The 21,079-nt window shown below is 58.8% G+C and overlaps 3 protein-coding genes and 1 long non-coding RNA gene across 17 annotated transcripts in view; 2 read left to right on the forward strand and 2 right to left on the reverse strand.

Annotated features, from left to right (window-relative positions):
- The window catches only part of TEAD3 (TEA domain transcription factor 3), a 24,165-nt gene extending 21,103 nt beyond the window's left edge, over nucleotides 1–3,062 (forward strand). For all 7 annotated transcript variants that reach the window (XM_088067250.1, XM_088067251.1, XM_088067252.1 and 4 more), the window contains one exon: nucleotides 447–3,062. In XM_088067250.1, the coding sequence (XP_087923376.1) occupies nucleotides 447–560 (114 nt within the window). In that variant the 3' untranslated portion in view covers nucleotides 561–3,062. The remainder of the gene's footprint in view (nucleotides 1–446) is intronic.
- LOC148182563 (uncharacterized) lies at nucleotides 1,257–4,176 on the reverse strand. Its single transcript, XR_015774561.1, has 2 exons — nucleotides 4,064–4,176; nucleotides 1,257–3,404 (listed from the first exon to the last, which is right to left on the reverse strand). It is a non-coding gene; the product is annotated as an uncharacterized LOC148182563 (long non-coding RNA).
- SMPD2 (sphingomyelin phosphodiesterase 2) lies at nucleotides 3,710–7,834 on the forward strand. 2 transcript variants are annotated; one of them, XM_005529382.3, is made up of 11 exons: nucleotides 3,710–3,768; nucleotides 4,742–4,916; nucleotides 5,335–5,431; nucleotides 5,514–5,590; nucleotides 5,848–5,941; nucleotides 6,028–6,117; nucleotides 6,450–6,532; nucleotides 6,720–6,852; nucleotides 6,923–7,027; nucleotides 7,105–7,261; nucleotides 7,476–7,834. In XM_005529382.3, the coding sequence occupies exons 2-11, from the start codon at nucleotides 4,867–4,869 to the stop codon at nucleotides 7,817–7,819; spliced, it is 1,230 nt and encodes a 409-aa protein (XP_005529439.1). In that variant the 5' UTR covers nucleotides 3,710–3,768; nucleotides 4,742–4,866; the 3' UTR covers nucleotides 7,820–7,834. The 2 variants fall into 2 exon arrangements, with proteins under 2 accessions (XP_005529439.1, XP_087923379.1); XM_088067253.1 differs by lacking the exon at nucleotides 3,710–3,768 and adding an exon at nucleotides 4,319–4,417.
- Nucleotides 7,835–9,240: 1,406 nt separating this feature from the next.
- On the reverse strand, nucleotides 9,241–20,524 carry MICAL1 (microtubule associated monooxygenase, calponin and LIM domain containing 1). 7 transcript variants are annotated; one of them, XM_088067243.1, is made up of 26 exons: nucleotides 20,405–20,524; nucleotides 16,910–17,148; nucleotides 16,554–16,832; nucleotides 15,676–15,883; nucleotides 15,483–15,590; nucleotides 15,205–15,303; nucleotides 14,972–15,127; nucleotides 14,661–14,761; nucleotides 14,139–14,396; nucleotides 13,623–13,738; nucleotides 13,414–13,540; nucleotides 13,072–13,144; nucleotides 12,520–12,667; nucleotides 12,259–12,446; nucleotides 12,045–12,151; nucleotides 11,911–11,961; nucleotides 11,735–11,812; nucleotides 11,226–11,400; nucleotides 11,053–11,135; nucleotides 10,490–10,943; nucleotides 10,295–10,371; nucleotides 10,042–10,140; nucleotides 9,825–9,918; nucleotides 9,648–9,747; nucleotides 9,476–9,549; nucleotides 9,241–9,371 (listed from the first exon to the last, which is right to left on the reverse strand). In XM_088067243.1, the coding sequence occupies exons 3-26, from the start codon at nucleotides 16,812–16,814 to the stop codon at nucleotides 9,241–9,243; spliced, it is 3,366 nt and encodes a 1,121-aa protein (XP_087923369.1). In that variant the 5' UTR covers nucleotides 16,815–16,832; nucleotides 16,910–17,148; nucleotides 20,405–20,524. The 7 variants fall into 7 exon arrangements, with proteins under 7 accessions (XP_087923369.1, XP_087923365.1, XP_087923366.1 ...); XM_088067239.1 differs by having other exon boundaries at nucleotides 12,520–12,670; XM_088067240.1 differs by having other exon boundaries at nucleotides 12,520–12,670; nucleotides 20,394–20,500.
- Nucleotides 20,525–21,079: the final 555 nt, after the last annotated feature.

Genomic DNA, 21,079 nt, shown 5'->3' on the forward strand with positions numbered 1-21,079 from the left:
CAGGGAGCAGATCTTGGTGTTGCAAACAAAGTGGCTGTGCCCAAGCCTGGACAAGTCTACCAGACAATGGGGAGCAAAATTTTCATGGCGCAGTTAAATTGGCTGTGCCTGAGTTTGACTGTTTGACTTCACCAAATAATCTGTAGCAGTTTTTGGTAGTGCAAATGCAGTGGCTGGGCCTGAGCCAATGCAACCTCCCCCAGACAAATTTTTGGTGGTGCACTTCAGGCTTTTCCTGAGCCTGTGCAGCGTGTCCAAAACTGGGTAGTAAATCTTGATGGTGCAATTAAATTTGCTGTGCTACTGACTGTGTGACCCCACAAACCATGGGTACCAAATCTTTTTGTGGTGCGAAGTGGCTGTGCTTGAGCCCACGCAGCCCTCCACAGGTAACAGCATCTGCCCACGGGCATAGCACTCCCCTAACACGCTCTGCTCTGCTACAGGTTGTTACGAACAGGGATACCCAGGAAACCTTGCTCTGCATTGCCTTCGTTTTCGAGGTCTCCACCAGTGAGCACGGCGCCCAGCACCACGTGTACAAGTTGGTCAAGGACTAGGGGCCCTTGAGGACAGGCAGGGGCACAAGGGGCGTGCAGGGGAGGGAGGGGGGGCCGTGCAGAAAAGCCACCCATGCCTGTTGCCTTGTGAGAAGTCATTTGAAGACAGGTGGAGAAGGAGGAGGAAGAAAAACAATAGCCAAAAAAGAAAAAGACTGACTTGTGATCGCAGATGTTTTCTACTTAGGAACAATTTTTTTTTTTTTTTTTAATAAATAAATAAAATTACCAAAAAAAAACAACAAAAAAAATAAGAATGGGAAAGGAAGCGTAGGGAGAAAGGAAACCCACATCCAGCACTGGAGAGGGAGAGAGCAGCCCTTGGTGTTGCTGATGAAGGCCAGGATCCCACCGTGCCAGCAGCAGCAGCAGCAGGACGTCGGAGCGGAGAACAACCCCTCCTTTCATCCCCAGCTGAAGTGGCCCTGGTCCTGCACGGAGAGGAGCGAGCACTGACGGCCAGGAGGACACAGCACCGTGCCAGGTCTGAGACTGATGGGCATGGCAGTGCCAGCAGTGCATGGCACAGCCCATGGGGACACACGGCAGGGCAGGGTGCAGCAGGGGGACGCTGCCACCTCACCAGGGATGCTCCTTCTCCATGCTGAGCTGGGGCACTGGAAACCAGTGGGAGTGAAGGTATGAGGGCATTGACAATGCAAACCATGGGGTTTTATGGCTCTTTTTTTTTTCCCCTTTTTTTTTTTTTTAAATGAAAGTGCTTTTTAATACTCTTTGAAAAGACACAATGTATGTAATCAGACTGATTGCCCTCTGAAGTGCCCAGGTGCTCCCCTCCCAGCCTGCACGGGAAGTGTTTTGTTTAGGGAAAGGTTTGGGATGTCTCCATCTCTGGCTGGGTTTTGTGGGGGATCCCCCCAGCCCTGTGTGCGCTTTCAGGAATTGTACTTGGGGGTGGCCAAGGCTCAGTGTCCCCACTGTGGTCACTTGCTGAGGAGTCATGAGTAAAGAGCAGTGAGGGCAGATTTGCGTGATTTATTTTACATATGTACATTTTCCTTGTTTCGTTTTTTTGTTGTTGTTGCTCCTTCACCTTTTTTTGCCTTTTTTTCTGCGATGACTGTTCCAAACTGCTCCGTCCGCTCTCCTGCATCCTGTGGGAAGTGGCCAGGAAGGTGACTTGTGCAGGGAAAGATATATTGAGCAATGCAGGGCCAAGCTGTCAGTGTGCAGAGTTTGGGACAGAAACAGAGAGGGGACAGAGAACAGGAGGGGTGCCGGGATAAGGGACGGGGTCAGCTTGGAGGTATTTTTGTGGCTGCATCCCAAAGTAAGCCAAGGTGGAGTGCCCAGTCCTGAGGCTACAACTGCAAGGGCAGAGTCTGGGGAAAGCAACCCCAGGGTGCAGGAGGGACAGAGGTGGCAGGGAGCAGGGTGGCAGGAGGCTGGCAGGGGGACAGAGAGCCGAGGTGGCCAGGTCTGGGTGGGTTTCTCAGGTTGGCAGGGGAGTGAGAGCAGTGGAAAGGAGGGCAGGAGTGTTTTGAGAGGCACTGCAGCCCTTTTGGGAGGGGGACAGGACAGGTTTAGGCTCAGTGCTGCCAGTGCAAGGTGCAGGGCAGAAAAGCACCTTGGCTGCCACTTTGATGCCACTTGTCCTGTGAGGTGTGGGGACTTCGACCTCTTGATGCTGGGAAAAGCCACCCATCCCTGTGGGGTGGGGCAGAGCCACCCCAGCCCCTGCCAGGCCAAGGGCTCAGTGGTGGGACTGGACTGAGGTGGCTGCTGTGAGCAGAGGGGGAAGAGGAAAAGAGAGAGGGAAAAATCCTAGGCCAGGCACTGGCAAACCATGCCAAGGCTGTGCTGGGGCTGTCTGGCCAAGTTCTCATATGTAGCATATTTGTTGTTTTGTAGGTTTTTGGGTTTGGTGTTTTTTTGGTTTTTTTTTCTGTTTCACTCACTGATCTAAAATTTTGGGAATGAAAACTCAAAGCTCCCTCACCATAAAACACAGGTGTGCCCCACTCCCAGCCCTGACAGGGGACGAAGCTCTTCATTAACTGGACCAGTTTGTGCCTCCACCTCTCCATCTCTCCCTCCCTCCTGCCTGCACCGAGCCCAGGGCTCACACTGCACCCCACGCACACAGACTGGTGCCCCCAGCAGCCCTGGCTGGGGTTTAGGGTTTTGGTCATGATCCCAGAGACACTTTCTCAACTCCCCCAGCCCCTCCATTTTCCTCCAGTGTATTTATGAATTTCACATGAAGTACTGTTTTATTTTTTTAAAGACTTTGTAAAGCTTACCAGGGTTACAATCACCATTTTTAGAGCTGCGTCAGTCCACAATGTTAAAAATCCATTTTTTTATGTATTATATTTTTTGTGTATTTTTTTTAATCCAGCTGTGATGGGTTGTATCATATATTTGTTGTGTTTACTGTATCTGTCCAACTTTGAAGAGAGGAGACTCTGGAGCTCCGAGAAAACTACGGTCTGCTGAAAAAAAACATTAAAATTATTTGTTCATGGGTTGGCTCAAGCAGTTCTGAAGTTCATATTTTATTTATTGGGATTTTCTTCAACAGGAAAGAGAGAGCTGCCATGTCCCATATAACCCCTTGGTTGGGTAACGCTTCTCCTGGGATCCAAATTCTGGGTACCAGGATGCCACGTCTAGCTGTGTTTTGCTCTAGTCTGCAAGAGTAGGGTACTAGAGAACCCCTATATGGTCAGTGGGCTGGGGGGCACGGTCAGTGGGCTGGGGGGCACGTCGCACCATGGTGTCCATCCCCACAGAGCCTCAGGAGCCCTGACCCGTTCTTCCTCTTGGGCAGCTCCAGCACGGGGTTCTGCGTTAAGTCTGTCGGTCTCGTCATTATCACTGCTGCAGGGTTTGCATGGGAGAGGTTGGGCTGGCCACGGCAGATGCTTCCCTGTGCTTCCCCGCAGCATCGCCGGGTTCAGGAACACCTTTTAGGCGCCCACAGGGTGGCAGAGAGCTGGTGTGTCCCACCACTCCCCACCACCCCTCCAAGCCCTGCTGGCGGTGCCCCGGCACTCATACCCCGTGTGTCCGTACCCCTCTGTTCCTCCCGCACCCCCGGCGCGCCCCGTTACACCCACCACACCCTGCCGCAGCCCCTCCACCCTTCCCGGCCCCATTTCCCGGTCCTGCCCCTTCCGCCCCGCTCCGCTGCCTGCCGGGACGCGTAGTCCCGCGGCCCAGCGCCGCTGCCGGCCCGCTGCAGGTTCGCTCCCGGCCCCGCTGATCGCTCCCGGCCCCGCCGATCGTTCCTCGCCCCGCGGCTCCCGGTCCCGCTCCGCCTGCAACTCCGCTCCCCCTGCAGCCTCACTCCTCCGTTTCCCCTGCTGCCGGCTCCTCTCCTCCTGCAGCTCCGATGCTCCCATTACTCCGCTCCTCCGCTTCCCCGCTGCCGGCCCCGTTCTCCCTGCAGCCCCGCTCCCCCTGCAGCTCCGATGCTCCCGTTTCCCCGTTCCTGTTTCCCCTCTCCCCTGCTTGCCCCGCTCCTATCCCCGCTCCACCTGTTGCCGCTGTCCCGCTCCTTGTCCCGCTGCTGTCCCCGCCGCATCCCTCGGGGAGCGCCCCTGGGGGCTCAGGACTTGGTAGAAGCCGCCGGCATTAATTAATTAGCACGCCTCAGGAACGGGATGAGCCGCTCGGCAATCCCGCCGGGGCAGGCAGAGCCCGCCTGCCTGCACCGGCATTCTGGAACTGCGGGCTTGCTCTTTTTAGCTTCTAAACCGGAAACTGGACAACCTCACGGGGTCTGGCAGGGGAGAAGTGGAGCTGGCGAAGCTCTGGGGCTGCTCCAGAGCTGCTGGCTCCGCCGGGGTTTGGAGTCCCGGAAAGGATCCCTGGGCTTCCCGAGTGGGGAGGTGTGTGACGGTGTCCCATGTGACGGCCATGCCTCGCAGCTCCACTTTGAAACCAGCGTGAAAGTCCATCCTGGAACGCAGCTCACTGACAGGCAGAGTGGTTGAGCCCTGTACCCCATTCCTGGCCCTTCGGTGTCCCCACCCACTGGATGTAGGGTCACATGGGTGGTTTGGGTACATGGATCCCTGTATGGGGGCTATTTAGGATTCGGGGTGGTCCTTGAGTGCAGGAAAGGAGGGGAAAGACCTCGGGCACCCTGAGCACTCTTCCTTCCTTCCTTCCTTCCTGCCCTTTGCCTTGACTCAGCCCTTCCGTCTTCCCAGCCTGGCTCCTTGGCTCTGTCCTGCAGCCTGCGCTGGCTCCTGGGGGCTGTCGCTCCAGCCCACTCCCTGCAGGTCCCCCCTCTGCCCGGTGCTGCCCACTGACCCCCGCAAAGCCCCAACAAGTGATGGAGGGAGAGCCCACCCTGCGCCTCCGGATCTTCGACCTCAACTGCTGGTGAGTCCAGACTTGACCAGGTCCATGCCAGGTGTGGGTGGAGATGGGGGCACCACACTGGGAGAGCACCTTCATTTTGGGGTCACACCACTCTCCCAGCCCCAAAGGGTCATGAGGTGCTTGGCTGGATGATGCTTTCTGTCCCCTCTGTGCTTGTTAGCCCCAGAAAAAACCCTCATTTGCACCCCAAGCAAAGAATGAGCTGCCTCAGTTCTGCAGGCAGGAGAAGCTGTCCCCCAAATATCCCTCTTGTCCCCATGTCCTCACATGGCCCTTTCCCCTTCCTGTCTTCCATCTGCATCCTGCTTCTACTGGTACTGGAGCCCTCTTTCTCTACCTCGTTTCGGGTCACAGTGGGCCCCAAGAGCCCCCATCACTCTGTCCCCACCAGGCTTTGACTGTCACCCCTGTCTGGCAGGGCCATCCGCTACCTGAGCAAGCGGCGGCAGGAGCGCGTCCGGCTCATAGGGGACACACTGCGCCAGGAGCACTTCGACCTGGTGCTGCTCCAGGAGGTGAGGGCAGTTTGTGAGCCAGCTGCACCCATTCCCAGCCTGGGAGATGAGCGTGACTATTCTCTATCCCACTGTTCTGCAGGTGTGGAGTGAGCAGGACTACAGTGGCCTGAAGGTGAAACTAGCAGGCTCTTACCCCTTCTCCCATTACTTCCGCAGGTGAGGAGGGCAAGTGAGTCCCTTGGGGCTGTCTGTGGGGCAGTGCCAGTGCTGTGCCAAGTCCTTGGGGTTTGTCCCTTGCAGAGACCACTGCAGGTCCTTTAGGTCACCTCTGTCGCTGTGGACAACCCCATGTCTGGGCAGTGGGATGCTCACAGGAGCACACTGGGGTCTGGGGAGTCCTCCTGGCTCAGGGCTAGGGGGAGGCAGATGTTATGGGAACCACATCTCCTCACTGTGCTTTTTCCCTCCCACAGTGGGGTGATCGGCAGTGGCCTCTGCATCTTCTCCAGGTTCCCTATTCTGGACACGCTCCTCTACCAGTACTCACTGAATGGGTACCCCTACATGGTCAGTGAGGGGGCGCATGTGGCACCATGGTGTCCATCCTCACACAGCCTCAGGAGCCCTGACCTGTCCTTCTTCCCCTTGGGCAGCTCCAACATGGGGACTGGTTCTGTGGCAAGTCTGTTGGTCTTGTCATAATGAAGATCTCAGGGATCATCTTCAACATCTACGTGACGCATGTGAGCATCCCAGGGAAGAGCCCAGCATGGGGGGAGCAATGGGGAGGAGGGGAATGAGTGGCCATACCCCTCCTTTACTGTCCCCTTGCTTTAGCCATAGCTCTCTGCCCTGGACTATTCACTGATTTAATAAAATATTGCTCAGGGCAGGGACCAATAATGTGGTTTTGAATTGGGGTGAGCATCCCAGGCTCTCCTCGGTGGGGGTGACATAAAGACAGAGGCGTTGGCAGGGACTGTTTGGAGAGGTTCGGGGGGTTTGCAGGGGGTCTGGGAGCAGGGCAGGTGTCAGCATGGGGATCACATCCCCTTTCCTTTCCCTCTCTCTCCAGCTGCACGCTGAGTACTGCCGGGACAAGGATGCCTACCTGCCCCACCGCCTGGTGCAGGCCTGGGAGCTGGCACAGTTCATCCGGTGAGCAGCTGCGGGGTGTCCCCCTGCAGGTCCCCAACATGTGTGTGGTCACCCCTGCCCCTGGGGCTTGCACTCCAGAGAGCTCCCATTTGCACCAGTCCCAGTCAGGAATAAGGTGGAGGAGCACTGGGCAGGTCCCATCACTCCAGTCTGGCGCAGGGCAGAACAGCCACCCCTGTCCCCACAGACACACCTCAAAGGCAGCAGACGTGGTGCTGCTGGGAGGGGACCTGAACATGCACCCCGAAGATGTGGGAATCCGGCTGCTGCGCGGCTGGACGGGGCTGCAGGACGCCTTTGCTGAGGCCACACGCTTCGAGGTGAGCTGAGGGGCTGAGTGGGGTCCCAGGCACACCAAGAGTCCTCGACCCACCCAGGCTCTTGTCTCAGGGCTGTAAGAATGGCTGTACCCTTGTCCCTGACAACTGCTTCACTGACAAGTCAGAGCTGCTGCCCTTCCCGCTGGGCATCCGCATTGACTACATCCTCTACAAGGTAACGGGGAGCATTTGCCCACCAGCCCTGAGTGGTGGGGATGGAGCACTGATGTGACCCCTTGTCCCCTCACCCAGGCCATCTCCAGCTTCACAGTGAAGTGTGAAGAGCTGAAGACCACCACAGGGCCAGCCCCAGGCATGGGTATCCCCTTCTCAGACCATGAAGCCGTGATGGCAACACTGCACATCCAGAGGCAGGGACAGCCTGTGGGTGCCACCCTCGGCACAGCTGGTAAGTCGGGGGGCTGCTGCCAGCATCCACTATGTGCTGGGGGGCTGGTGGATGGACTGGTGGAGTTGGGTGGAGCTCTTTGGGAATGTTGTGGTGCTGCTTGTGGAGCGCTTCAGAGCTGTGGGGATGGGGAGAAGGGTATTGGGGTGGTATGGGGGGGTATAGGGATGGTATATGGGGAGTCCCACCCTGCTGAGAGCCCCTGTCCCCACAGACCTGGCACTGGCAGACGTGGTGACAGAGGCACAGACAGAGGTGGGCATGGGGCTGCAGGCAGCGCAGCGGCAGCGCTACTCCTGGGGCAGGATGGCCGTGCTGGCCCTGCTGCTGCTGCTGCTCCAGGCTGCAGCTGTGCTGGGCACACTGGCTGGACTGGGCGCACAGCAGCCCTTCCCCAAGCTCTCCTTCTGCCTGCTGGCCTTCCTTGCCCTTGGTGTCCTCGTCCTTGCCACCGGTCTCCACCTGTTTCACACCATGGAGGTGAAGATACTGCACGGCACCAAGGACCAGATGCGGATGGCACTGCGGGCCCTGCAGGAGCGTCCCAGTGAAGGCTGAGCTGAGGCTGTGGGTGTCCCACTATGTCCCCTTGGCCCCACCATGTCCCCTTTTTCATCCTTGTTTTTAGCTGACTTCAGGTTTTAAGCGAGCAGCACTGCAGCCAATGCAGTAGTGCAGGTTTGACATCTGCTTCTGGGTGAAATTAAGATTTTTGGGGCCGATTTATTGCATTGTCCGCTGTGAGAACCATGATGGAGGCAGATTTTTATTGCTGTCTTTTTAAATACACTCTTTTGTACACGGAAGGACCCACTGGCCTAGCTGGAAGGCTCGAGAAGCTTGGGCTCCCCTTGCCTGGGGTGGCCTCAAAGTTTACACTGGTGGCTGTTCTGGCAACCAGTCCTGACTCTGATGGAAAATAAAGGCGATATTTTAACCTTTGGCATGGGGTCAGGGGGGCTTTATTTGAAGGGAGGGGGTTTGCAGCAGGATTGTAGGGCTGGTGCAAACACAGGCAGGGCTGGAGGAGGTGCTGAGGGGAATGGCAGGATGAGGGCTGAGCACAGGGTGGTGCTGCTAACAGAGGAACCTACACCTGGGACCCCCATCCCAATACATCTGGGGCTGCCATAAGCACCATTTGGCCACAGAGGCCACCTTGCAACGGCCAGGGACTCCAGGGGTGTCTGATGTCTGTGCAAAAGCCAGTGTGGCATCACCAAGCAGAAGAAATCCCAAAGGGGCAAGGAGGGAATAGCCCCCTGGTATCCCTTGTCCTCTGTTTTAGAGTGCTGTCCCTGAGCACAATTCCTTAGGAGCTACTGGACAAAAAAGCCTTCCCTGGCCCAAGGGGTTCATGGTAGGGTTCTGACCCTGGTCTCTTGCAGAATCTGGGAACAGTGTGGATGTGGCATCCAAAAGCAGTGGTGCAGAGCGGCTGGATCAGCCCAGTCTGTCTGTCACGGGCCCCAGCTTGTACAGCCAGATGTCCCTTGAGATGGACAGGCTGGGATGGATGCCCTCAGCTGGGAAGGATGTCCCAGGGTGGTTTCAAGGGACCATTCTGGAAGGTGCCCCTGCACATATGGCATCTGCCCTGTGGCCTGCCTTTGGTGGCCAGTCACCTCCTTGCTGCTGGGAGCCACCACAGCCCACTTCTGCACTCCCCTGTGATCTGGTTTTGCAGCAAGCACAAGGCAGAGGCAATCCAGCCATGCACAGGAACACCCTCTCAGCACCCCAAAGCTGAGTGCTTCTTGGTGTCTCCTCATGTGGGCACCCACCAGCAGGTCTGGCCCCTCCGTGACAGACTTTGGCAAGCAGGGAGCTGGATTTGCTGTGGCAGCAGCTGGCAGCTGTGGGCAGCTGGGGCACTGCCACTTCCAGAGGTAGCTCAGAGTAATGCTCAGCCCAAGACTCACACACACACACTCTGCTTGTCCCCCCGGGAGGATCCACTGGCTCTGGGGCTGTGTGGATCAAGCCCGCAGCTCGCTGAGCCGCTTCTCCTCCTGCAACTGGATGAGGACGTTCCGCTTATTCACCACCTCCACCAGCTGCTTCAGGATCTCCTGCTCAGCTTTCTCATCCTCAGCTGTCTTCAGGGTATCTGTGGGTGCAGGGGGCCAGAGCTGAGCTGGGAAGGTCACAAGCCCATACCTGCTCCCATCACCATGCAAAGGGATCCTCTCCCTAGCATATGCTGGCACTCACCCTCCTTGTTCATGTAACTCCGGAGCTTCTCGTCAAGCTGGCACTGCTGCTCCTCCAGTTTCAGTTCCTGCACCCTGTGGGAAGGAAAAGGGTGTGCTGGGTACTGGGTTCGCAGGGGACTGGGGTGAGCTGAGCCCCCCACACCAACCAGGGAGCGTCCCCCAAGCCTTACGCAATCATGAGGTCCGACTCCTCGGTCATCAGATTGTTCTTCTTCTGGACCAGATACAGCAGCTGGTTTGTCCACTGTGTCTGCTGGTCAGCCAGGCTCTCTGCAGGACAGGGGAGTGGTGAGCAGGATGCAGACCCCCACTGCAGGGTCACAGTGCTCTGTCCACCCTGGTCTTACCATTCTCATCCCGGAGTAACTTCTCCAACTTGATGCCCTGCTGCTCCAGTTCCCGGAAAGTCACCTCGATCTCCTCCAGCCGCCTCTGGATGGCCTGTAAGAGAAGGGCAGCACTCACCTGCAGGCCAGCACCTGCCAGCATGTGGCCACCAGCAGCAGGACGGAGGGAACAGGGTACAGTGCCATGTTGGGGGCATGGCTCTCCCCTGTGGGTTACCTGGGCTCTGCAGAACCTCTTCATCTGGGATTCCCTGGCCCGGCGGGCCAATGTGCGCTTCCAGGTGGGGTATTTCTCCTCTGCCCTGGGGTCTGGGTACTGTGAAAGGATAGTGGCATGGCAAGGGGGTCAGTCCCTGCACCAGGCACCTCCTGCCTTGGCACCACAGCTGAGCCCAATGCCTCTGAGAGGAGCAAGAGCTCCAGCTACCCCTGTGCTGGTGGTGCCACCATCACTTGGGAAAAATCCTCACCAGCTCTTTCATGATGCCAAGACCTGTGCCTTCCTCCTCCTCTTTCTCCTCCTCCTCACTGTCACTCTCTTCCAAATCTGCCCAAGAAAAGAGCTGTTTCAGGCTGGTTCCTCATGAGCAAGATGTGGGATACAAAAGGGTCCTGGAGTGACTGAGAGCTCTGCTCATCTGGAGACTCCAGTTTGTACCACCCACCTTTCTCCATGTCAATTTTCTCCTCCTCCTCCTTCCAGGCACCTTGTCCTTGCCACAGGGCAGGGAGGGCCTCAGGTGCTGCTTGGAGATGCAGAGGATCTGGATGCAGTAGAGGCTTGGGCTCTGCTTCACCAGTGAGGTTCAGCGTGGATAGACTGAGCTTCTCCAGTGGTGTAAGGATGATCTTCCTCCTGCCCCCACTCTCCTCACCCTCCTCTGCTGTCTCTTGGGGCTCCACTCTGGGAACCTCCTCTTCCCTCACATCCCTCCCAGGCTGTGCCAGCAGCTCCTGCTCCTCCATGTCACCAACATCTGCAGTGTCCTCAATTTCCCCAGGCTCTTCCCCTGCCTGTGGGGCTGCTGGAGTGGGCTGAAGTGGACTGGGTGCCCACTCCATGGGGGACACACATGAGCATCCAGCATCTGAGGGTGGGTGGGCAGCAGCATCAACATCCTACAGCAGAGCCAGAGCAGAGGGGTGATGCAGCACAGGGCCACACCCAACCATCCCCCTCCACATTTTGCCTTTCCTCCATCACCTACAGGGATTTAGGGTGATTTACCCCATCAAGCAGTGCTGAAGCCTCATCCCGGGGCAGGTCCGTGCTGGGTGGATTGGGGTAGTGCAGCGAGCAGTAAAAATGACCTGGGCGAAGGGGGGGGCGAGCTCATGTGACAACCTGCAAGGTGGAGAAGTCGTGCCCCAAGCATTCCCTCTCCCCAAAAGCCGCCTCACCATCCTCCTCGTTGAAGGCATAGTCGCCCAGGCGCAGGGTGGCCCCGCAGTGCTGGCACTGGAAGCAGCTGCGGTGGAAGAAGCGTCCCTCGGCGCTGGCTCGCTCCAGGATGTAGACACGGCAGCCACAGATGTAGCAGGCATCACTGTTCTCCCCTGTCCTCTCCCTCGGAGGCTGCGGGGGGAAAGGACAGGCTGGGGTGGCACCGGGGGCCTGGCACCTGCCCTGCCCTGTGGCTGTGCCAGCAGCCATGGGGGCACAGGGGAGGGCTTTGCCCCTCTCGCAGCGCTGATTCTGGGTGCTTGAGATGGGTGAGGGAGTGGCAAGTCTTGGCTCCAGAAAACCAGTTGGGTCAGGAAACAGGCAGGGAGGAGCTGGGAACCTGTGGGCGTTCGCTTGTGCAGCCCTGATCCCAGCCCCTGGCTTGGCTCTGCCAGCCCTTGGTGCTCCCCCGGTGCCCAGCTGCCCTGAGCTGGACCCTGCATCCCAAGGTGACACGAGGACCAACCTGCCCTGAGTCCATCACGCTGGTTTGTGGCACCTCGTGGGCACTGTCCGGAGTGTCTCCATCCAGCCCCGTGTCCTGCTACAAGTGACCCGAGGGGAGGGTCAGCCCCACACTCTTCCCCCCAGGACAGCTACACCCCAGCAGAGCCCCCTGTGGGGCACCTGGGGCAGACCCACCTCAGCGTCCCTGCGGTTCCTCTTGGCCTCAGTGTCCTTCTGGGCATTGTTCTGCAAATCCAAAGGGGGTGGTTAGGGTGAGGAGTGGGACAGGATTTTGGTGTGTCATGAGGGTTTGGGTGAGGGTCCCTCACCTGGGCACGTTTCTGTGCCAGGTTCCGGCTCTTCTGCAGCTTGCTGAGGAAGAGAATAGCCCCTCGAGTGTGATGGGGAGACAGTGGCTTCTTGCTGACCTCCACCTCTGCACAGGGCATGGCCATTTTGGTGGGATCCACCCAACAAAGAGGAGAGCACCCAGCCAGCCCCAGTGCGGCTCAGGATGGGACAAATCCCCCCAAAATCTCACACCTGGAGAGCTCCTGAAAACTTGATAGAAGTGGCTGAGGTAGGTGATGAGGTCCAGATGGTCAGGCCCTGTCATGGTGGCCATCTCAGCACTGGAGAGGACAGGCTGGATGCCCAGCTCCTGCTCTGCTATGTCCAGCATAACCTGGTGGGTCTGAACGGCATCCTGGGGATCCACAGAGTCAAAGTCCCTGTGGGGAGACACGGCTGCCATCAGGGTGGGCTCTGCAGGGTGGAGGGTTCCTGGGGCTCCGAGGCACTCACACCAGGTCTGGACGGAAGTGGTGGATGAGGGCGCAGAGGGCCAAGCCACTGGTCCAGGAGGTGCTGAAGTTGGTCACAGCCACGCCAGGGTATCCAGCAGTGCTGGCCTGGCACCAGCTCAGCAGCTCTTCACAGACAGCTCCAGGGCCTGCTGGGGAGGCAGAGACAGGGGACACCCCCCACCCCAGTCCACCTCCTGCCACAGCATCTGTGCTTTGACAGGGAAGGGATCCCATGGGAGCAACCTGAGACACCCCCTGTCTCCCCACAACCATCCCTGCAAGTCTCAATAAATGTTGATAAAGCATTTGTCAATATTTCATGGCTCAGCATCAATGCAGGTTGGAGGAGCAAAGAAGGCAGAACCTTCAGAGAAGGCAGAGGGGGATTGTGTCCCCACGTGGGCCACAAGTCGAGGGGATAGAAACCATTGGTGTCACCAGGACAGCCTGCTGGACACAGGCCAGGGCGCAAAAAACAAGGATGGGGAGGAAAATCAGGGCAATGGTGGGGGAGGGGGGGAAGGAATGGGGCAGGACTGGTTGCTCCTACCAATGCTGAGCCGGTTGTCACTCTTGCTCTTGTGGTCCACCTCCGCCATACCCACGAGGTAAAGGTCCTTGACCTGCCCATGGGGACATGCCAGTGGTGGGTCACTACCCATACAGAGCCAATGACACCATGAAGGGAGCTGGCCCTGGCAAGAGGGACACCTGGACACCCCCACACCACTCCCCAGACCCCTCTGCCATCCACAATGGGCAAAGCATTCAGTGTCCTGGGGATTAACAGTGTCAGTCTCACACCCCCTAGGGACAGGGTAAATTAACATCACCCTGACAGCCAGGGAGGCTCGGCTGGCTGGCTGTCCCATGGCAGGACCTGGCCAGGTACCTGGCTGGCTTTGATGGCCTGCAGGTTGATGTTGGAGTAGCGCGTGGCCGGGTCAATGCTGTACTGACTGATGTTCTTGTTGGTGTTGTCTGGGGATGTCTGCGAAAGGTGCTGGTAGATGCTCTCCCTGGGTGCAAGGGACAGGGCTGGCGTCACTGCTACCATCCTCAGGTGCTCCAGACCCAGCCCAGCAGGATGGGGACACTCACCTTTCAGCCAGCACCTCCAGCGGGGGTGTCCCAGCTGCCCACCGCCGCACCATCCATGCTGCGTCGAAGGCGGCAAGGAAGCCCCTGGCCACCCCGGTGCCCAGCGGCCAGAAGGGCTGTGAAGGGAAAGGCAGAGCTGGAGCTGGAGTTGCATGGCTGGTCGGGGCAGCTGGGAGGAGGCTGGGAGCTGCCAGGCTTGGCCGGGGATGAAAGAGGGAGCGGCAGCAGGATGCACACGGAGAGGATGGGTGGCCGTCTCCTTCCCAGCCAGCACAGCTGCGTCTGGGGAGGGGCTGGGCTACTCCTCCATCCTGAGCCAACCCCACATCTCCAGCAGGGCTGGAGAAGGGGATAACCTCCCCAAAACATGCCACTACTGGGAGCCTGCCCAAGGATGGGGGGCACTGGGCAATTGGGATGAGAAGCACTTACAGAGGGGAAATATATTGCAACCAATGCATGTTGCAGGGAGAGGGGGATGGGGGCATGAGGTGGTGCTGCAGGGGAAATTCTCACCTCCACCAAGCAGTCGCCCACCAGTGCCATGAGCAGACGGCTCCCGTTGTGCTCCCGCACCAGCGCTGCATTCTCCGAACGTGTCATGCAGGTGAAGTCGAACATGTCAACATCCGGCAGGTCCCGATGGTTGAGGGCAAACTCCAGCTCGGGCAGGCAGTAGTTGGTGGAGAAGTTGGCAGCTTCTTTGGCATAGCTAAGGAGGGCGTCCCGGTTCACATTCTCTGGGGACAGGAGGCTCTCAATGTCTGCTTTGTCCTGTGGGGATGGGGTGAAGCTGACTGGGATGTGGGAGGTGATGTTTGTCCCTCAGCCTGAGAGCAGCCAGCTCTAGGGTGCAGCTGTGCCACTGCACTCTCAGTACCCTGGAAGGATTTTTCCTGCAGAACAGGCAACAGCTGCTACAGCCCCTACCACCCCAGGGGTGTGCAGTCAAACCAGCATCCACAACTTGCATCCCACTTTCAAAGCTTTCAGTTGTTCATTGCTGTGAGATCCCAGGGCCAGATCCTGCCTTCTCACCTGGAGGATGACCCCTTTCTTGAGCAGGCTCTGCTTCTTGGCCGTCATGACGAAATAGTGAGTGTCATCCTTGTAGTATACGATGTTTTCCAGGTCAATGCCTGCTGACAGGGAAGGGGCTGAGCCAGGGAGGGACACAGGGTGCCCCAGCACTGGGCTCAGACACCAAATGTCCCCTGCAGTGGGGTACCATGTGGGGACATGCACCCCATTACTGGGGACATCCTGGGGCTGAGCCCCCAGCTCCCCCAGGAGGAGGCAGGAGTCCCCAACGCCCCACACACAGGGGTTGGGACCACAGGACCACTGACCTGTTTTGTTGTACAGGTTCTGGAAGAACTTCTGGTTGTAGATTCGGGCCACACCACTGATCTCGGCCACCTCCACCTCAGCCCGGCTGTGGCGGTTGATGAAGTTGGTGGTGATGCCAATGGCCAACTTCCCACGTGTCTCCTTCCGCTTGAACCCTGCAGGGGGGCAGAGGCATGAGCCCCCACCCAGCCCCCCATATTGGCCCTGGGGCTGCAGGGACTCCTGTTGTCACCTTCAGGGACAAATTTGCCACCGCCAGCTGAGATGAGTACATCGAATTCATAGTGGGTGAGGGGAGAGGAACTGGGCTGCAGCACAGCCTGCCAGCCACCTGCAGGGAGAGGGGTGGTCACAGATGTGCTGGTCCCAGGGAGCAGGGAAAGGGCTGCACCTCATGCCCCCCAAAATGACATGCCCTGGGCTAGCAGAGGGCTTGAGGGGCTCAGAGTGGCCACCCACAGCCCTGTCCTTGTCCCCAGGAATGCCACCCACCCTGCAGAGATACCGTACCTGCCTTGCCCGTGGGGGGAGCAAGGCCCTCGAACCTCACATTGATGTGCACCTCCACCCCCAGGAGCAAAGCCACCTTCAGCAGGATCAGCTGGAGCTGCCGAATACCTGGGAGGGGAGAGAGGTGCTCAGGGCTGCACCCCTGGACTCCCCACAGTCAGGGACCCCGGAGCCTGGTCCCCCTGGAACTCACTGATATGGTCCAGTGTGCCAGTGCAGAAGCGCCCGTAGAACTTCTTGGCACCCAGCGCCCGCAGGTCATGGATGGTGAAGGGCCAGAGGTGCAGGACGTTGTTGCGGGAGAAGGAGTCGCGTTTCTCCAGCAGCACCACGCGGGCACCCAGCAGCGCCAGCTCAATGGCCTCCCGCAGCCCGCAGGGGCCAGCGCCCACCACCAGGCACTGCCACAGCACAGGACAGCAGTGGAGGGGGTGGGCAGCCCCAGAGCACGGTCTGGGTGAACCCCCCAGCACTCCCAAAGGCAGCACCTCCCCGCTTGTGGGGCCTGGATCTGGCCCTCCTCAGTATTCCCCTTTTCTGCCTGATTCTCCCTGCAAACCGGGGTGCCCCCCCACCCCCTGAACCTTGCCTTCACACAGGGCAATGGCAGCAATTAAAGCACTGGATGAGACAAGGTGAGGGTCTGCTGCAGCCCTGACATGGGTTTGGTCTCCTGACAGCTTCTGCACAGGGCTGAGACAACAGGGACAAAAAAGCCATCATCTGTGGGACAGGGAACATGTCCCATGGGGACATCCTACTTGGGATGCTCCTGTCTCCCAGAAAGGACTTGACAGCTCCCTCAGCCCTGCCATGGGATGTCCCCAGCGAGTGACAGCTGGGAGGAGGAAGGACACTGCTGGCTGGGTGGCACTGAGGTGGCATCATGCCATGGGGATCTGAGCAGAGCTAATTAACATCCTGTCCCATAGAACACCACCAACCTCCCATCTGGCACATCCTGCATCCTCCTGGGATGAGAGCTAGAGTGTCCCAGGGGATGTTCTCTCCCTGGAGACAAGGACACAGGGCAGGAAGACACTCAAACCCCTCACCCCACATCACGGGTACCTTGGTGCCAGCACAGGCTGTGCCTTGGTCATAGTCCTTGTGCCCAGCTTTCTTATCCAGCTTGCTCCACAGGGCCTTGGCATTCCAGTAGTTGAGGGCAGCCTTGAGGCCGTGGTATAGCTGTAGCCCGCTGCCCTGCAGTCCCAGCTGCTGACATAGCTCTACGAAGCAGCTCAGCACCTCTCGGCACTCCCCGGCACGCAGGAACCTCTCAAAGATGGCATGGGCTGGGTTGCCCAGCTCATTGGCCAGCACACTCATCCCGTGTCACCCAGAAGGCTGGCAGAGGGACAGCCAAGGTCAGCAGGGAGGGGACCCTCCTGGATCCCCACCCCCAAGTGCATCCCATACCACACCTGGTGTCTCAGTGCCAGGTTTCCCAGCTGCAGGTGCTGTTGGGTGGCGATGACACTGACAAAATTGGCACTTTGTGGCAGCAGCTGATGGAACCGTCCCTGGATGCTGCACCCAGAGAACCACGGTGTCACCCTCCCACTGCAACCAGAGAGCCACGGTGTCACCCTGCCACGCTGGCGTCAGGAGAGGGGATGTGGAGGGATGCAGCAGTAAGTGGCTTCCTCCATGCAGCAGGTACCTGCAACAGCCAAGAGCAGAGCAAGTTGTTTTGGAGCAAAGATACCGCTTCCTTCCTCTGCAGCCTCTTGGCCTCACTAGGGGGATGGGAGGGATCTCCTGGCTTTAGGAATCAGCCACACAGCTGCTGCAAAAACCAGCAAGACCAGCCCTGGGGCCGGAGGGAGCAGGGTTGGATCCATCCCACCAACTTGGCTTCTGCAGCTGGAGTCGGGTGACCTTTTCCTCCACCTCCCCTTCTACCACCCCTGGGGCGGGTGGAAGCAATTAGCACAGAGGAAGCACCAGCGAGGAAATCAAATAAAAGTCAAATCACCCTACAAACAGCCTCATCATGCCACTGAAGCCGTGGGAGGAGGGGTGCAGCACATTCCCGCTAGGCCTCCCCAAACCCCTTGGCATCTCCCAGGGGACCAGCTCTCCTTGCATCTGTCTCCCACTCCCAGCACTGCCCCGAGCACCAGCCTGTGCCCTCTGTCTTGCCAGCCCGAGCACGAGGAACAAAGTTTTGCTTTTTCCGGCCACTGCGGCCAAGGCCCGGGGCTGGGAAAGGCTCGGGAAGACAGAGAGCTCCCACCTTTGAACCACCGCTCTTTGCCCTCTCGCTCCTGAGTGTTATCGTGGCACACGGAAGGTGGCGGCCACCCCTGCAGTGGGACAAGGGTGCCATGAATAAATTCGGCTGCCCTCAGGAGGAGAGGGCTGGGGGTGTGCGGAGAAAGGAGTTACTTAAGCTCTTAAATATTGGCTGGAAAGACCGAGTTCTAGCTGGATTTCAAGTTCAGTCTCATTCAGGACTTTCCCAACACCAGAACGTGCCTTGCAAAGCAGTTCTGCAGGTCACCTTCCCTCCAATCACTTCTGCAGGTCGCCTTCCCTTCCAGCATCACACCCAGGAAATCCGGTTATTTTAACCACTTCCTCCCTGGGAAGACATCGGATAAGGCTCCCAACGGGGCACAGCAGGGGCTGGCACCTCCAGAGTGGCAGCATGGGGACAAAGGACATGGCCTATGCATTCATGACAGGCCTGTGAGACCCGAGGACAGATTTCTTCTCTTCCCCCGAGTGCTCCCAGCGGGACAGGATGAGCCTGGGGAAACTGAGGCAGCACTGCGAACCTCCCCAGAGAGTTTGCAGCGCTCCCACCCATCCTTCTACCACAGAGGCTGCCCAGGCAGCACTGCCCCGTGTAGATGGGCTTTCTTCCAGGAGCTCAAGTCACTGCACTGGCACCTGCCAAGGTCACCACACAGCAGCCCCAGGGAGATGGGATAAAGGCAGCTGCTCAGGCTGGGAGCATTTACTCCAGCCTCAGCAGCTCTGAAAAAAGCCCATCTCCCAGCCTTGATTCCCACCGGATATGATGCCAGGGGAGCGTGTTGCCCGGGAAGGCTTTCCAGCCCCTACGCTTTGGCAGAGTCTCAGAGGAGCTAGAACAACAAGCCTTGTGTTACACAGTTTCCTACAGAAAGGATTATCCTGCCAGAACTCTGGTACACTCAAACCCCCTTGAGAACTGCAAGCAAGGTCAGAAACTCCTAGGAAAACTAAGTTCCTGCAGGCTTGATGCAAAACCCCAGCTTTCAGCCCACAAAGGCCAGTGGCAGTGGAGGAGATCACAGCCTGAACCAGGCTGCCTCTGTCTCTGCTCCTTCCATCAAAGCCTTTTGCATTTCTTCTCTTAACACGGTTCCTGCAAGCAGGAGGGAGGAGGGGGGGTTGTAGCCAGCCCTGACTCATCTCATGCCGGCTTTGCTTGGCTGCAGAAATGCCTATGGGGACATCACCCGGGTCAGACACATGGGGAGCACCCCTGGAGCAGGGACACCCCATCCCCCCTTGCAGGTCAGGGTCTCCCTCTTGCCCTTGCAGGAGCAGCAGCCTCTTGGGAGAAGGTGGCGGAAGCTGCTCACGTGCCTTCCAGGCGTATGGAAGCAGGGTGGGAAAGGACTCCAGAGCTAATGGAAGCTGGAAGGATTTCAGCAGATTGCCTTGCTGCTGCTGTGCTGGTTCCCAGCATGGCCAGGCTGCTCTGGGTTTGGGATCCAACCTGGACACCACAAGCCAGGCTGCCGAGCTGGGCTGGTCCCCAGGAGAGCCCTTCCAGTGAAAGGCCAGCGGGCAGGGAGGGTTTCCTGTGACAGCTTGGACAAAGCCCTTGCTTTCAATCACCAGCTGAGCTGGGAGGGTGTCAGGAAAAGGTGAAGGCACTGGAAGCTCTTACAAACGTTTTTTGTGCTCAGGAGAAACATCCCAGGTGTGGGCCTGGTCAGGGATACCACCCTGGCCAACGCTGCGGAAACTTGCCTTGGTTTGGGTGGGTTTTAATCCTTGCAGGGAGCGGAAAATCCCTGTCAGCTCCTCTGGTTTGAGGCAGGGATGTGGGTGCATGAGCACACCCCAGCTTTGCAAGGCCCCAGCATGCAGCTGTAGGGAGAAGGGCTGAGGAGAGGGGACAAACCTGCGTTGCCCTTTGATGAGGATTCACACACCACAGCCTGGCCACGTCCTGGGGAGCCCTGGGCACAAACAACACTTGGGGAGGAGCAAACATGCCCCCCTGTTTTTGCTGCTCAGCCTGTCCCCCCTGCCCAACACCACCCCACGGAGAGACCTGGCTCTTGCAACTGAATTTTGGTAAAAAGAGGAAATCTGGTCACGGCCAGGCTTCACACTCCACATCATTTTCCTCTTCCTGCTTCTCCTTTACCCCAAAGCACATCTGTGATAACGACATCTCCATGATGATGCACAGAGCATCCCTCAAGGATCTTAGCAAAGCTCTTCCCACCCCATCCTACTTATCACTGGGAGCACTGGTGGTTCTGGGAATGGAGGAGGAGAAGTAGGGACTGCTCTCTTTTCCCTCTGTCCCGAGGGCAGCAGAGGTCAGGAGCTGGAGGGGAAAAGCAGCGAGGATGGAGCAGGGAGGACGCCGCTGCCCCCGGGAGAGGCTGTGGGGAGGGGTCAGCCGGAGGAAAAGCTGTACCTTGCCACGGAGCGTCCCAGGGACACGCAGGACATGGGATCGGGGGAGCTGAGCCCTCCCCAGCCCCGCAGAATCACCCGTCGGTTCTGTCCCCCCCGTGACAATGCAGCGATGCTCTCAGTGGGGCGGGCGGAGGGGACTGGCGGTCGGGATTGGCACCGAGCGGGGCGACACGGGGTTGGGGGGGCAGCAGAGCCCTGACACCACCCCCCCACCCCCCCCCCCACGCCCAGGGATGCTCTGCCCATCCTCACCTTCCACTCACCTCCACAGCCCCTGGGTGGGGGAAACTGAGGCACGGACCGGGGCGTAGGGAGGGACCGCACAGCCAGGAGACAGCGAACAGGAAACGAGCTCCGGTTCCGCGAGCAGCAGCTGCCGCCCGGCCCTCCTCTCCTTTGCCCTCCCCTCCTCGGCCTTCCCCTCTCCTCCCCTCGCCTGCCCGACCCTCCCCCGCGGCCGGGGGGATCCAGGCGGGCGGTGCCGGGAGTGGGGTGGCCCCCGGGCCTCCCCTCCTTGGTGCCGGTGCAGATGTTGCGCCGGGAGGTTTGGAACAGCGGGAGGAGTGGCACAGCGCAACCCCAGCTGGGTTTATTGTATTCAAGGCTGAGAAACCAGACTTTTCGCCAAGCAAACAGAAAGACTTTCACGGCGCTGTGCTGCTCCCCCAGCAGCCAGAAACCGGCCGGGAGCGTGCTAGGGACACTGGAGGACCCAGGGCGGGGGGGACCCACTCAGTGCCAGTTCCGGACCCCGACCAGCACAGCTCGCATGGAAACTTCTGGGATTATATTTCCATTTCGCCCGGGTGGGAATGGTCCCGGTGGGGTGAAGGTACCTTGGGACGGGCGGGGGAGCCCCCGGGCTCACCGAAGATTGCTGGTGTCCTCACGGTGCTTTTTGGGGGTTTCTGGTGGCCATGTCCTCGGGGTGCTGCTGG

The sequence above is a fragment of the Pseudopodoces humilis genome, chromosome 26 (assembly GCF_049639895.1).
Source record: "Pseudopodoces humilis isolate 2021_Gansu_Grassland_sample_001 chromosome 26, ASM4963989v1, whole genome shotgun sequence".
NCBI lineage: Eukaryota > Metazoa > Chordata > Aves > Passeriformes > Paridae > Pseudopodoces > Pseudopodoces humilis.